General features: G+C 58.6%; 2 protein-coding genes across 2 annotated transcripts; both read left to right on the forward strand.

The window, feature by feature from the left end:
* Positions 1-342: 342 nt before the first annotated feature.
* C12H20orf96 (chromosome 12 C20orf96 homolog) lies at positions 343-7,729 on the forward strand. Its single transcript, XM_074157516.1, has 11 exons — positions 343-425; positions 792-855; positions 1,085-1,208; positions 1,551-1,681; positions 2,278-2,436; positions 2,918-3,017; positions 3,450-3,607; positions 3,716-3,817; positions 4,696-4,779; positions 5,075-5,193; positions 7,502-7,729. The coding sequence occupies exons 1-11, from the start codon at positions 388-390 to the stop codon at positions 7,560-7,562; spliced, it is 1,140 nt and encodes a 379-aa protein (XP_074013617.1). The 5' UTR covers positions 343-387; the 3' UTR covers positions 7,563-7,729.
* A 696-nt stretch (positions 7,730-8,425) lies between these two features.
* On the forward strand, positions 8,426-11,618 carry REM1 (RRAD and GEM like GTPase 1). The gene is made up of 4 exons (XM_074157265.1): positions 8,426-8,868; positions 9,094-9,176; positions 10,308-10,512; positions 10,704-11,618. The coding sequence occupies exons 1-4, from the start codon at positions 8,553-8,555 to the stop codon at positions 10,979-10,981; spliced, it is 882 nt and encodes a 293-aa protein (XP_074013366.1). The 5' UTR covers positions 8,426-8,552; the 3' UTR covers positions 10,982-11,618.
* Positions 11,619-13,724: the final 2,106 nt, after the last annotated feature.

The raw sequence follows: 13,724 nt of genomic DNA on the forward strand, positions 1-13,724 counted from the left end.
ATTCCCCTCGACCCCCAAGGCTTCGCACCCCTTCCCGCGGGCGGGGCCGGGTGAGTGCCCATTAGCACCGTAGGGCCCTGAGGTGGCTTCTCCGTGCCCACCGGGGCTTCGTGCACCGGGGCCGCATTGCTCTGGGCTCTCCCGGTCGGCCAGCCCTCGCCCCACGCTACTGCCGCGGGCTCTGCTCCCTTCCAAGCCCACAACCACCCCGCAAGCAGCCGAGTCCCCGTTCCGCAGGGCTTTCCGGTCCGGCCTAGACCCCAGCCCGGTGCGGATCCCGGGGCTCCTGCCGTGCGGCGCCGGGGCGGAGCCGGCAGGGGGCGCCCTCCCCCGCCCCTTCCCGTGAGCGAGGGCCCCGCCCGGCCTCCGTACCCGCCTGCTGTCGCCATGGAAACGGGCCCGGGGCCGGGAGACGGGGACGCGGGGTACCGGGGGTCCCCGGGGGACAGGAGGATGGCGGGGGCCCATGGGGTATGGGAGATCCTCGAGGGGGCAGGGAATCTCCCTGTGGGACATCCCCCGGCCTGCTCCTTTGTCCCATAGGGAACAGGCAGAGGACTCCCCATAGGGCATGGGGTGGGGAGGGAATTCCCCCATGGGGCAGGAAGGATGGGTAGGGGGTCCCTATGGGCAGGGAAGGTAGGTGATGGTGGGGTTCACTAAGGGTACCATAGCCCGGGGGGTGTCACTGCCTCTCATCTCTGACTTTGGACCCACAGAGGCTTGCCCCTGGAGACAGGCAGAGCTGTGGGGCTCGGCCGCCTCTCTGGGGTTATGCTTTTTCCTTCCAGAGCCTGTGAGGAGGTGGATGCACAGGGCCTGGTTCCGAGTATCACGGAGGAGTTCAAGAGAATGGTAAGTCTCTTGTTCCAGTGGGGCTTATGGCACACTACTGTGGTTGTAAACACAGTGTCTCTCAAGCAGACGTAAGACTTGCTGCTGGTAAAGGGCAAAAAGGGACACCTGGAAACCCCAGAGGAAATGCAGAGGGGAGTTGGAACTGTGGGTCACATCAGAGAGGTGTCTGCTCACAAACCTCCTCTGACTCCCGATCTTTTCTGTGCTACTGTCATGCTGAGTTTAGGATTACAGCAAATGGCAGAAGACAGAAGCAGAGGAGAGGGAGAGGAAATCTCCACCCCGCAGGGTGACTTTGCCACTGCTCACCAATGAGGACAAGAAGAAGAAAGGGGAGAAGAACAAGCCAGGTTGGAAGAGATTCCCTTATATACTGCCCTGCTGCCCCTGCCCGCTAGTGCTGCTTTTGCGTTAACCCAGTGCTTTCTGCTGGGAGACATTCAGCAGCAGCTACAAAAAAAAACCAATTACCCAAGGGGAAATACGGAGAAGAAAGGGGGAGAACTAGAAAAGACCAGGGCTCAGTTACTGGGCTGTACCTGCGAGCCACTTTTGCTGGAGCCACAGAAGATTTGAATTGTCTCTCGGCTGTTCTCTATATTTCCCTCAGCCACATATGACAGGATAGAGTAGATGTGAGGTGTTGAAACTGGATTGTGAAATAAGCACAGGCCTCGTTTTTGTTTCACCAGTTGCATTTATGCTGAGTAAAAAGACACCCCTGCCTTCGAAGGCATCGCCATTGTCGAGTTTTGCTCAGAGGAAATTAGCGCTCAAGGAGGCTGAATTAGCCAAAACCATGGAAGAGATCAAAATTATCACGGTACGTGCCACAAATATCCAGTGCTGGGATGCAGGCAGCAAATCCGTACAGTTACCCCGGTTGCCTTTATGGAGGAAATTCTAGCAGCCTGACTCACTCTTGCAAAATGGCATGTGTTTATTTATTAATACACTGGAGGTAATGATGCTGCTCTGCTTAATGCTGGTGAAATCTAACCTCGATATTGTCTATCAAGAAAAATTAAGAGAAACCAAGAGAGAGTCCAGACTGTAGCAGTAGGAGGGATGAGATTTAGGAAATGTGACCTGTTAGAAAAGACTATCGGTATCAGATTTTCTCGGTCTAGCAAAGAGAAGGTTGAGGTGAAGGACATAACCACAGCTTTTTAGTAGGTAAAAGATGGTTATAGAAGAGACAGTGATCCTGCAGCTGGTAGTAAGGAACGTGGGAGCGGGGGTGTGCTGTATGGGGGAAGTCAAAGCACCTTGGCACCAAGGCTGAGGTTTGTTGTCTGATGCTGGGATGTCCAGGGTCTTGTTGGTACTGCTACCATGGGACAGCAGACAATAGTAAGAAAACTTGGGGCAGGTAGGACTGATGGAGTCCCCAACATGTTAATCCACAAATTCCCCTAGAATCTGACCAATCTGAAGAAAAATGCCATCGAGGAGCTGAAGCAGCACAGCGCCCACCTGGCAGAGACCAACAGCCGGCTGATTAAGGAAATTCAGCACACTGATGACACCACTGCCAAGCAAGCAAAGGTCTTGCTGCAGCAGTATGAAGTATTTCAGGTGAGGCTTTAGCGTTGGCCAACAGACCCAATTAAGCAGAATGCAGAACTTCCCATTACTCGTTAGTACTGGAGAAGGCTCAGGTGCTGCCCAGCCCCTTCCACTGCACTGAGTGTGACTGAAGCATCCCCAGTCCTGGGGGGGAGCTCCCTGATGCCCAAAGATCCTATGAGGTGCTCTTGTTTTGTGCCCATGTTTTAAAGCTGCAAGAGCACCCTGACTCTAACTGTCCCAAGCAACAGTGGTCACCCCTGTAACAACCCAAATACGTCCCTCCATAACATCCTTGGCTCCAGCGGGCTCCTGAAGCGCCGCTCTGCTCCCCAGAGCAGCTCCCGTGCACAAGCTGGCACCAGCCACAGCAGCGGATTCCTCTGAGCTACTAATGCAAGCAACAGCACAAGAGGAACAACAGGGATGGTGTAGGGGGACGTTTCAGAGCTCTGTGGAATGAGCAGTGACTGGATTTCTCACTGTGCAGAGGATGAAGGCAAAGGTGCAGACCTTTAATCAGAACCAGCTGGACACAGCAAGGGCAGAGCTCCAGGAAATGGAAAAAACAATGGAAAAGAATCTGGGAAGTGAGTTGCTCACATTACTATGAAATGCAGTCTATACAACCATGTTACCTTTGCTTTCCATCTTATTAGGTTAAAGACACTGTGTTGATCTTACAAATGTCAAACAATTCCATTTCTGAAAATGAATGCTGTTTGCTCTATGGCAATGATCTTCCCATCAGCCTGTCAGGAGGGGGAGAGCTGTGTGACACCCGGCAGCCTGTGCTCAGGGAGGGGTGGAAGAATCTCCTCCTTGACAGCTGCTTGCACTGTCCCATTGGGGCAGGATCTGGTCAGGGTGGTCTGACTCAAGGTGGCTGTTCCCACTCCCCATGGGGTGTGTTAATATCTGTAGGGAGAAGGGCTCAGGCAAATGCAGGACAGACTCCTTAGTGAAGAAGCAAAGCTCTGGACCCCCCTGAGTTGAGATTTTCTCTTTTGACTTTCCATCAGAGCTACAGCAGCAGCTGGAGGACGTCACATCAAAGGTACAGGTTCTCCAGGATGAGCTCGGTGTCCTGCGGACCTACATCGATGGGGAGTTTCCAGAACAAGATGTCCAGATAGTCCTTCTGCGGCGCAGCATCCAGAACCTGAAGAAGCAACACCAGGTGCAGAGACCTTTCCTTCCCTGCAGCATTGCCAGGGAGGAAGGAACGCAATGGTTATCTTGCCTAACGCTTCTGGGTTTTTTTATGCACTGCTTCCCTCTGTTTCAGGAGGAGATAGACAAGACAGAAGAAATGGGGAAGGCCATCTTGGAGAAACTAGAAGAGGAGGCACAGGCAGAACAAGAGGCGCTATTACAGAAAGTCGTGGAGGTTTGTGGAGTTCATGTGATGTCCCAGCAAGGGGAATCAGTTTCTGGGAGCTGGGAGACAAGGCAGGGGCTTCCACACATTGCATATTAGCAGTAGCATGGTGCAGCCAGCACCCCAAGAGTAAGAACATTGCTGCTCCTCTCCTGATGCCGTAGCGGAGCTGTTTGTCAGGCTGGGAGGGTACATGAGAAGAACTTCTGAGATGCTGCTGTAGCCTTATGTGTTGAAATACCCTCACTCCTGAGAGTTTGCTGTGTGGAGGTCAGTGCACTGTGACCCAACATTCACCCTGCTTTTACGGTCCCTGTTTTATTACATTATTTAGGTAGCTGCCTCGCTAATTGGCTGTGACACCGCTGTGGCAACGCACATATGTTTGTAATAAATTCATGAGGAAATTAAACTATATGCAGCACTAAAGAGCAGGGACTGCTGTCACTCTTCCCAAAATAGGAGGAACTCCTGTTGCACAGTTCCTGCTCTCATGATGTTCTTAGCACTTTTCCTGGGTTAGCAGCTTGAGAGCACTAAAAAAATATTAATTACTGACTCTGTTTACAGCCTACTCTGATGCAGAGCAGCTGTACCCTTCTACAGGTGAATTTGGAAGCACAGGTGATATAAGTTACCCAAGCAATGTTAATAAGTTTTCCCTGGGAAATTGAACTGGTTCTCTTGAGTTCCTCAGTCTTGTTCTATTATCAGCACAATGTGATCACAACGACAGTCTCTTTCTAGAGCTGGAACGCAAATCTTGTTAAGAAGAAATTATTTTCTTGAGGAGTGATGCATCTGGGCACAGCCGGCAGTGGGAGGGTTTCGTGCTGGTTGTTACTGGGGGGGGTTTGCAGCTGGTTTTCTTCTTTTCACCCACACAGGAGAAGCTGCTGCACCAGGATGGCCTGAAGCAGATGGTGATAAACAATCACATTCTGCGATGTGGAGTACTGAGGCAAAGGGAGGTGAGCGAGCTGGGGAAGAACCAGCGCAGTGCGGCAGAGACAGCCACCCTCAGCCCTTGCCCTTCGTGAGGATTTTGTCTGCCTTAGTGGGGTACGTTGCCTTCCATTTCCACTGGAGTCAGGGGGCTGTTAGGACATCCTGAGGGCGAGCAGTCCAGCAGCTATTTCAGGAAGCCTGCTAGGGGCTTATTTGCACAAGGGATGTTTTCTAGCTCTGGTGTTTGCAAAATCTCTAAAACTTTAATTCCTGCTTCTATTGCAAAGTAAAGAACTCTTAGAAATGTCATTCGTTCAGATTGTTAGGCACCTGGAGGAGGAGATTGATGAGCTGAAGAGAAACATCCAGACACTCCGCCAGAGTGCAAGAAACCCAAGAGAGCTGATCTTTGCTGACGTTCTTCTCCGCAGACCAAAGTAAGGCTGGTCAGTGGGCACACACAGCCCTTTCTCTGAGGCCTTGGGCTGCAGAGTCTTTGGCGCTGAGTGCTGATAAGCTTACCCCATCATTTCCACAGATGTCACTGTTAAAACGATGTCCAGCCCGGGCTATAAATCCACAGCTATGTTGGGTTCCGCTTGGGGAGATGGCTGCAGGGTCTCGTGGTCTTGCCTAAGAGCAGATGGGAACTAACCAGAACTCTTAACACTGTTCCTTGGTCACATCACATCTCTCTCCTGGGTTTCCCTTTGTGCAGCCTGCAAGTGGAGATTATTAGTGGCTGCAGCCGGGGTCAGTCAGGACCAGCAGAGCTTTTCAAGGCCCTTGTGCCTACACTGACTCTTACTTTATTGTTGTTTTCACTTTGTGAAGGCAGCGGGGCCCTACCCAGGGCAGGACAAATCACAAAAATCACCAGTAATTTAGAGCTGCTGAGGTGCCTCGGCTTTCTGTGCTGTCTGCTGACCATGGGGTACAAACCTGAGAAAAAAAAATGAGTCAAATGTGTTTAAATCTCGAGTATGCTGTACCCCGAATCCCGTAAGTCGTGTGCAGAACAGCGTGCATGTGTGCGTTTATTTACACAACTGCCTATACAAGTTGTTCTTGGCACAGTGACGTCTGTTAAAGGCGTCATTCCTTTCCAGCGGGTCCTGCAGGTGCAGGCCGGCCCTTCGGCTCCTCCGCACCTCACATGCACCACAGGGGTTATATTGCATGAAAACATCATCCCTTGGGATGAGCGGACGCTCCCCCAGCAAACCGATGGTGGTGCAGATGACAAGAGGGGCTGGATCTCCCGCTGTGGGGCCTGGGTTTTAGCTGGAATCCAGGTATGGCCGCAGCGCTGCAGAAGCACGAGCCGAAGCGGGAGGAGAGCCTGGAATGTGTTAGGAGACTGCGGGGTGGGGGGCGAGCAGCTGCGTGATGGATTAGTGCAACTTAATTTTTTTTTTTCTGATAAAAAAATGATAAAAAGAGGGAATTAATTAGCCTCGACAGCTGGTGGGGCTGGGGTTACTGAGGGTGGCTGGGAGAAGAGTTAAAAATAGCAGGAAGGCCCAAGTGGAAAGTTTCTGTAACATCACAAGTCAGGCATTTGGTGCTTACCCGCCCTGACAGGCGGGAGCCTGTGCCAGAGCCCTCTCCGCCATCTCTCAGCCCTTTCCCACTGACCTCCCTGCAACTTTTCACACGACTTCACCAGCCCTTCGGTTTTTCTAATTAACCCTTTGGTTCCAGACACTGGATTTCCTTCCTGAAAGAGCAAAATCAGACATGAGCGGCGCTCAGCCTGGAAGTGTAAGGGTGTGTAGGAGCGCAGGACTCTTGCGGGCCCTCCATGGGTCCCTGCATGGGGAGCCCAGAGGAGCTATAACCCGCTGCGTATCCATTCCTATCGGTTTCCCCTCTTTAAAAGTCCTCTTGCTTCAAGGAGCTCCAGCTGGATGTCACCAGTAGCTTCAAGCCCTGCGCTGGGGGCACTCTGGATGCACAGTTTGTCCTGGACTGAGACGGAGATGGATGAGTGCAGCTCTGAGCAAGCCCAGCTCACTGTTCTTGTCCTCTCTCTGCGAGAAAGCAGATGTACCTGGCTGCTCCGGCGGGCTTTCTCCACTTTTGTTTGTCTTTCAGGATTGACAGCGAGGGGTGGCTAATTTCATTCCTTCTCCCTCTCAGAGCCCCAGGGGCTACATCTGGCTCTGCCCCTCTGGGAAGGCCAGTGAATACAAGCCTTTCTTGCAGAGGGCTCTGTCACGAGCACGGTGTGAGATAGGGCCTTGGAGCAAGGCTTAGGCTTGGAGCTGATTTCTTTCGTAGGCAGAGTGGTTGGTGGCCAGGGTAGACCATGAAGGGTGAGCCAAAAAGCAAAATAGTGCTGGGGTGAGCTGGAGGTTTGGCTGGGCTCTGGTTCATGCTGAACGGGGGCTGTGCACAACAACCCTCATCTGGTTTTAAAAGGTTTTTCCTGCTGCTCCCCCAGCTGCAGAACAAGTGTCTGGGCCCTTCCCACTGAAAACCAGTCCTGGACCCTGGGGACACAGAGAAGGTGGTACAGCAGACACAAGGCAGGCTTCCCTCCACCCGCCCCATGCCCTCTGATGCCATGCAGGGCACAGGATGCCTCCAAGCTCTGGGTGGGCTCCACAGAGCATCCGAGCAGTTGCCCACCTTCCACCCAGGCCACGCAGAAGCTTTTCCTCCTCACACCAAACCAGATGAAGCACGGTGGCTTAATCCCACTGTTTTCTTTGCCCCTCCTAATTCTCATTTCTCTCCCAGGTGCACACCAGATACCGAGGTGGTCCTCAGCATCCCCACCGAGGAGACGCCGCTCATCTGACGCTCGGCCAGGCTCCGCTCACGGACCCAGGGGATCTCAGGGTGTGGATGAGGTTCAGCTGCAAAGCCCCTCCTTTCCCATCCACGCTTCTCCATCCCAGCCCCGCTCAGCCGCCCTGGGGACGACTCACTGATGTGGTTATATGGTGCAGTAAAGGTGTTACCATCATTCCTGGTCTGTTTGGGCTGTGATGTGCTCACAGCCGCGAGGCTGCAGTCCCTTGGAAGGAGCGTGGGGTGAGCCCTGCGACCACAGCTCCCGGGGAGCCATCGCCAGCCTTCCCACAGCCTGATCCGTCCCCTTCACGCCATCCCGGTAACACCGGAGGGGTTGAAGCCAAAAGGGGCCTCCCCATCGCATGTGTTGTGACCGTGAGGGGTGTCCTGGGACTGGGTCTGGCGCTGTGAATCCCTACCAGCGCATCCCAGTGTGGGCTGGACTGGTGTTCCAGCACGGGGTGCCGATGCTGGGGCGGTTTGGCAGAGCCGTACGCTGCTACGGGCCTCCCGAGATGGAGCGGGACCGGGGCCGCGGGGAGCACGACCAGGGGACCGGGGGGGACCCTGCCCCAGGCGGGAGCGGGAGCGTGGCAGAGCCCCCGCCCGCGGCAGCGCATCCCGCAGCCTTCCGGTGCGACCGCCGTGCCCCGCGCTGCTTCCCGGCACCGAGGGGACGCGCCCCGGGGAAACTCGCCGTTCCCCGGCACCGGGAGCCCCGCGGGGACCTCGGGGACCGGACAGGGTGGCCCGGCCCGGGCCCGGTGCGGGCGGGGGTGTGTCCGGCGGGGGAGGAACCGGGCGCGGCGAGGGGGCTCCACCTCCCGGGGTTTAAAGCCGGGGCCGGGCGGCGGCGAGCTTGTCCCGGGGAAAGTTGTGCCCGAGCTACCGCCGGCTCGAACGGGCACCGGGAGTGGGTCGGTTGCGGGGGCTGCCAGGGAGCCGGGGCCCCTCGGGGCGGCATCTCCCAGCCCCGCTGCCCTCGGTGCCGCAGATGACCCTGAACACGCAGCGCGGGAGCAAGAGCCCGCTGCGGAGGAGGGCCAGCACCCCTCTCCCGCGGCCGGGGGTACCGGGTGCCACCTCCCGGCCCGAGCCCTGCCACCCCCAGCTCGGTTACTCCGCGTCCGAGCCGGGTGGCAGGGCCGCGGCACCCCGGGGTAGTTGGTCCTCCGATTCCTCGGGCTCCTCCAGCTCCTGGGAGCCCCTGTATCGGGTGGTGCTGCTGGGCGACCCCGGCGTGGGCAAGACCAGCCTGGTCAACCTCTTCGCCGGCATCCAGGAGCGGGACCTGCTGGAGCAGCACGGAGGTGGGTGCCCGGCACGGGGGTGGTTGGGGCCCCTCCGCAGCAGGGTCACCCACCGCGGGGCCCAGAGGAGGTGGCAGGGAGACAGTGGGTGTCCGAGATGTGTTCATGGCCCCATGATGGGAAAAACCCATGTGCGAGGCAGAGGGGAGCCCGGTGCTGGGGCCAGGAGCGGGTCTCGGTGCCCGGGCAGCGCCATGCCAACTGGGCTGTCCCGGTGTCTCGCAGGGGCTACGTATGAGCGCACACTGTCTGTGGATGGTGAGGAGACCACGCTGCTGGTGATGGACACCTGGGAGCCGGAGCAGCGGGTACGGCAGGGCCGGGGCTGGGTGCTGCCAACGGGGCTGGGTGAGGTGGGATGTACCCAGGGGACATTGTACGGGCACAGCAACTGAGCCCCGTGAAGCTCCTTGGGATTTTACCAGCCATGTTCAGGGCTCGCCGCTGGGCAAGGCAGGGGTTGGGGTCACATCTCTGACCTTTTGCGGCGTGGGAGGCTGCCCACCATGTTCTCATCAGCGGGGGCTCTCGTGGTGTGGCATCACGAGCGCAGGAGCAGTGGTGTGGGCACAGGGTGCCCCTCGCGCTAGGGGTAAGCGGGGAGGCTGGGAGGGGAAGAAAGGGCTGTGGGGAAGGAGCGTGGTGCCAGCCCGCTTTGAAATGCATGGAAACGGTTTGGGAACGGGGCTGAAGGAGCCAAGTGAGCAAATCCACGTGAGACACTGCTGCCAGCCAGGGCACGTGCTCTAACAGGCAGAGAGGTGGCCCTGAGAGCCTGGCATGGGGCATTCCTTCTGCCCAGCGCACAGAGGCATCTCCTGGGCAGAAATGCCGGTGCTGTTGTCACTGCCTCCCTCAAAACGCCCCTTTGCCTCCCTCCATGCCAGGGTTCGGCATTCCTACAGGTGCTGCCTGGTCCCTGGGAGCAGGGATGGAGCCGGTGCCCAGGTCTTGAAGGTGGGCGCAGCACCGGCATGGGCTGGGGCTGCATTTTTACGTGTGGCTGAGGTCTCAAGGGGTGTCCCAGCACCGTAACGCCCCCACAACGGCCCTTTATTTCCACTAATGCTTAATCCCGCCCTGCCCGGCAGGGACCGGTGCCTGGTTCACACAGGGCGGTGTACCCACAACGCTGGGTGGCCTTGCGTGGCCAAGGGTGGAACTGGGAGGTGCAGCCTCAGCCCCCCGACCCGAGCCAAGCCCACAGCCCCAGTTTGTTGCTGACAGAGGAAGAAACTCAAACACTCTCCAATATCAGGAGATTTTAATAAGCATTATATTAATGGGGCCACGTCTGCCCCCCCCCATGATGTGGGGGCTGTTGGGGTGGGCTGGCAGGTCTCATTGGTGTCGAGGTGCTCTGCTGTCCCCTCAGCAGTGGTTGGGGATGCCAGCAGCCCCTGCAGAGCGGTGACACCTCGTTCTCTGCGCGGTGGCAGGGCGAGGAGAGCTGGCGCCGCAGCCAGTGCCTGCAAGTGGGGAATGCCTACGTCATCGTCTACTCCATCACCGACCGGTGCAGCTTTAAGAGCGCCTCGGAGCTGCGCATCCAGCTACGCCGTGCCCGGCAGGCCGAGGACATCCCCATCATCCTGGTGGGCAACAAAAGCGACCTGGTGCGGTGCCGTGAGGTCTCCGTCGAAGGTGAGTCGAAGGTTGTGATGGGGGAGAATCTGGCTGGTGGGGACCCCCGGGGGGGCCCTGCACCCAGCCTCCCTGCCCAGCTGCTTCCCCTGCGTCTCCCCACCTTGTCCCTGGACGTGCAGCCACTGCCCCGCATGTGGCAGTGCCCGTTCCCCGGGGTGACGTGTCCCCTCCCTGCCTTTCCCTCGCAGAGGGCCGTGCCTGTGCCGTGGTGTTCGACTGCAAGTTCATCGAGACGTCGGCGACTCTGCAGCACAACGTGGCCGAGCTCTTCGAGGGGGTGGTGCGGCAGATCCGCCTGCGCCGCGGGGGCAAGGAGGCCCGTGCGTGCCCCGCATCTGGCCACAAGCGCAAAGAGAGCCTCACCAAGAGAGCCCGGCGCTTCCTCGACAGGCTGGTGGCCAGGAACAACAGCAAAGTGGCCCTCAAAGTCCGCTCCAAGTCCTGCCATGACCTGTCCGTGCTCTGAGAGCCGCCACTTGCCCGTCCCTCTGCACACGCAGGCTGGAGACTGTCCTCTCTGCCCGCGGTGGCTCCACAGGTGCAAGGAGAGCCCAGATGAGACCAGAGCGATGCTGAGGACGTGGAGCTATTCTAACCGGTGCTGAGGGATGCCCGGGGTGCTCTGGATCCGGCCACTTCCCCTCCAGGAGAAGGGAGAAGTGGTGCCAGGTCCCCTGGGCTGCACCCGTGGAGCAGAGGGTGGGAAGGGCACCTGCACTTGGGGTGGTGGGATCCTGGATTACAGACATTCCTGGAGAGCCAGAGGTGAGGGGTGGCCGTGCTCCGGTGCAGGGCTGCCTGCAGGGCTGGAGCAGCTCTGGAGGCCGCAGGAAGCGTGGCTGGTCCTACTCGTGGTGCCTGTCCTTTGCAGGGTGACAGGGACCAGTGAGGGCACCATCGTGGTGTCCACCTTGAGGACAGTCCTGGAGCTGGCTGGGGAGAAGGGCTGGGGGAGCACGGACAGCATCGCCTGGCACCCGTCCTCTCCACACCAGGGCTTTGTGCCACGTCTCCCTGGCACCAGAGCTTCTTGTCCTAAGGTTTTCCTTTACTGGTGCAATGAGGGAAACCCTCGATCTCCAGAATAAACTGCATCAGGGAGGTGCTGGTCTCCACTGGGTCCCTGTCATGGGGAGCTCTGCACTGGGAGTGCGTGGCCAGATTCAAACCCAGTTCATTGCTCACAGCTGGGGCAGGGGACCTGCCTCCTGCTCCAGCTTCCCCAGACAAAACATCTCGAGGCAGGAAGGGCCTTCATCCACCCTTGACAGAAGTCTGTGTTCCTCACCCAGTGGTCACAGCATTGTCCCCTACCACAGCAGAAGCCCCCAACCCCTCTGCACCTCCCAGGTCCTGAGCGGTGCTGGAAAAGCTTCCGGGAAGGGCTGAGCTCTAGCCCCTGAGCACCATAGGAGCCACAGCCTGGGCAGGGAGCAGGGTGCCCGGTGGCTCCCGGTACCCCGGGAAGGGGCAGGGAGTCAGGAGCTGAGCAGCACGGTACCGGCAGCAGCGTGGCACAGCTGGGAAGGGACGTGCTTGGCTGCAGCAAGCAGCGAGTGACCCCGAGCACCCAGGGAGGCGATGCTGGAGCTGTGTGGGCTCTGCCGGTTGTTTTTAGGCTGTGCTGCCGGCGAGCAGCCGGGAGGCTGTGGGGTAGCCTGCTCGGCGGCCCCGGGCCCGGCGCCAGGGAGGATCAGGGGTGCCCTCCCTCCCTGGGTCAGGTCGGGAGTTTCCGCTGGCTCTGCGGCTTGAGCGTGGGGAGCCGCTGGCCGTGGCTGGCACGGTGCAGCTGGAGAGGGGGTCACCAGCGCAAAGGGGACACTGGGATGGGGAAGTGCCCTGTTCCTGTGGGAGAACAGTCTCTCCATAGGTGCAAATCCCAGCAAAGGCTTCTCCCTGTGGGCTCCATCCCCAGGACAAGGGAAGCCTGCTCAGGCTTTTCTCCGTGCTGCTTTGTGCCTCCCCAAAACGGTGACCGTAGCATTGCTGCTCTGTCTCCAGCTGCTCTGCCGGGGCCCTGCCCTGGATCTCCCCATGCCCCCAGGTTCCTGGTGCTGCGGGACACGATGCTGCGGTTCACACAGCATCAGCCACACCAGGGAAGGGGGCTGCACACCGAGGACAGGGGCTCCTTGCTGCTGCCAGTCCCTCCCGCAGCTGCAGCCGGCATTTCGCTGCGGCAGGAGGCGGGGGGGCAGAGGGGGGCAGCCACGGGATGGAAAGTTGGCAGCCGATAGAGAGGGGAGTGGAAAGAATGAGCTCAAACCCAGAAAAATGTGGCCGTGCTGGAGGGTGGGAGGAGAGGCCAAGGGGGGCCATGGCGAGGCGCTGGGAAAGGAAGGGAGGAAGGAAGGAGGAGAGCCCTGAGCGCGGGTGCCGAGTCAGCTCCAGCCCTGGGGCAATGCCGGTGGGTGCCACGGCTGGACCCCAGGTCACACAGAGATGAATTGTGGCCCCTTCTCCCTCCAGCCCTCTTGCCCATCTCCCATGAGCTCCCAGCCCCCCTCATCTGCTGCCAGCCCCGAGGGGATGGTGCCTGCAGCCTGCGGGGCTGGAGCAGCCACCCCGACATGCAGGGGTTCACCTTGTGATGGCTAGCAGCTAAGAAAAGCAGAGGGGAGGAGGGCAGCCACTGCCCTGCCAGGGGCAGGTTGAGCCCTCGGTCCCCGCAGGGTGGCAGTGACCAGGGGCTGGTTTGGGTTCTGGTTTAACAGCCCACAGAAACGCAAGGAGTGGTTCACCCCCCGACAGCTTTCACTTTGGGATCCCCCCGGCTCAGAACGATGCTCCTGCACTGGTTAACGCGGGCTTAGTGCTGAGCAGTAGCAGCAAGGCTGGGAGGGGAAGCGTTGCCCTTCATCGAGGGTTCCCAAGCCAAGCTGGGGTTTAGGGGGCAAGTGGGCACCCGAAGGGATCCATAAGGGGCTGGGTGAGGGGATCAGTAAGGGTGTTAGTAGCTGTGCTGTGCGGTGCCATGTCTGTGCCATGCCATGGCAGGCAGCAGGGTGGGAAGCAGTGGGGTGTGTGCTGGCACGCTGCCTGCTGCTGCCCTTGGTGCCCGTCCTTCTCCTTTGTGGGAGAATTGGTGGCAGGGAGAGGACAGCATCCCGGGCAGGAGGCCAGCCCCACAGAGAGGGGCTCCCAGGAGGCCTTTCCATCTGCCCTCCGCCTGAAACGCGAAACTATGAATCACCCCTGGTCCTGAAATA

Source organism: Numenius arquata, chromosome 12, assembly GCF_964106895.1.
Source record: "Numenius arquata chromosome 12, bNumArq3.hap1.1, whole genome shotgun sequence".
Classification (NCBI taxonomy): domain Eukaryota; kingdom Metazoa; phylum Chordata; class Aves; order Charadriiformes; family Scolopacidae; genus Numenius; species Numenius arquata.

Bases quoted from the DNA above. Each gene is read 5' to 3' on its own strand.
- C12H20orf96 (XM_074157516.1), top strand. From the start codon at position 388: ATGGAAACGGGCCCGGGGCCGGGAGACGGGGACGCGGG. The intron at 2,437-2,917 runs GTGAGGCTTTAG...CTCACTGTGCAG, and splicing joins AGCAGTATGAAGTATTTCAG to AGGATGAAGGCAAAGGTGCA. The intron at 3,818-4,695 runs GTTTGTGGAGTT...TCACCCACACAG, and splicing joins TATTACAGAAAGTCGTGGAG to GAGAAGCTGCTGCACCAGGA.
- REM1 (XM_074157265.1), top strand. From the start codon at position 8,553: ATGACCCTGAACACGCAGCGCGGGAGCAAGAGCCCGCTGCGGAGGAGG. The intron at 9,177-10,307 runs GTACGGCAGGGC...GCGCGGTGGCAG, and splicing joins CCTGGGAGCCGGAGCAGCGG to GGCGAGGAGAGCTGGCGCCG. The intron at 10,513-10,703 runs GTGAGTCGAAGG...TTTCCCTCGCAG, and splicing joins CCGTGAGGTCTCCGTCGAAG to AGGGCCGTGCCTGTGCCGTG.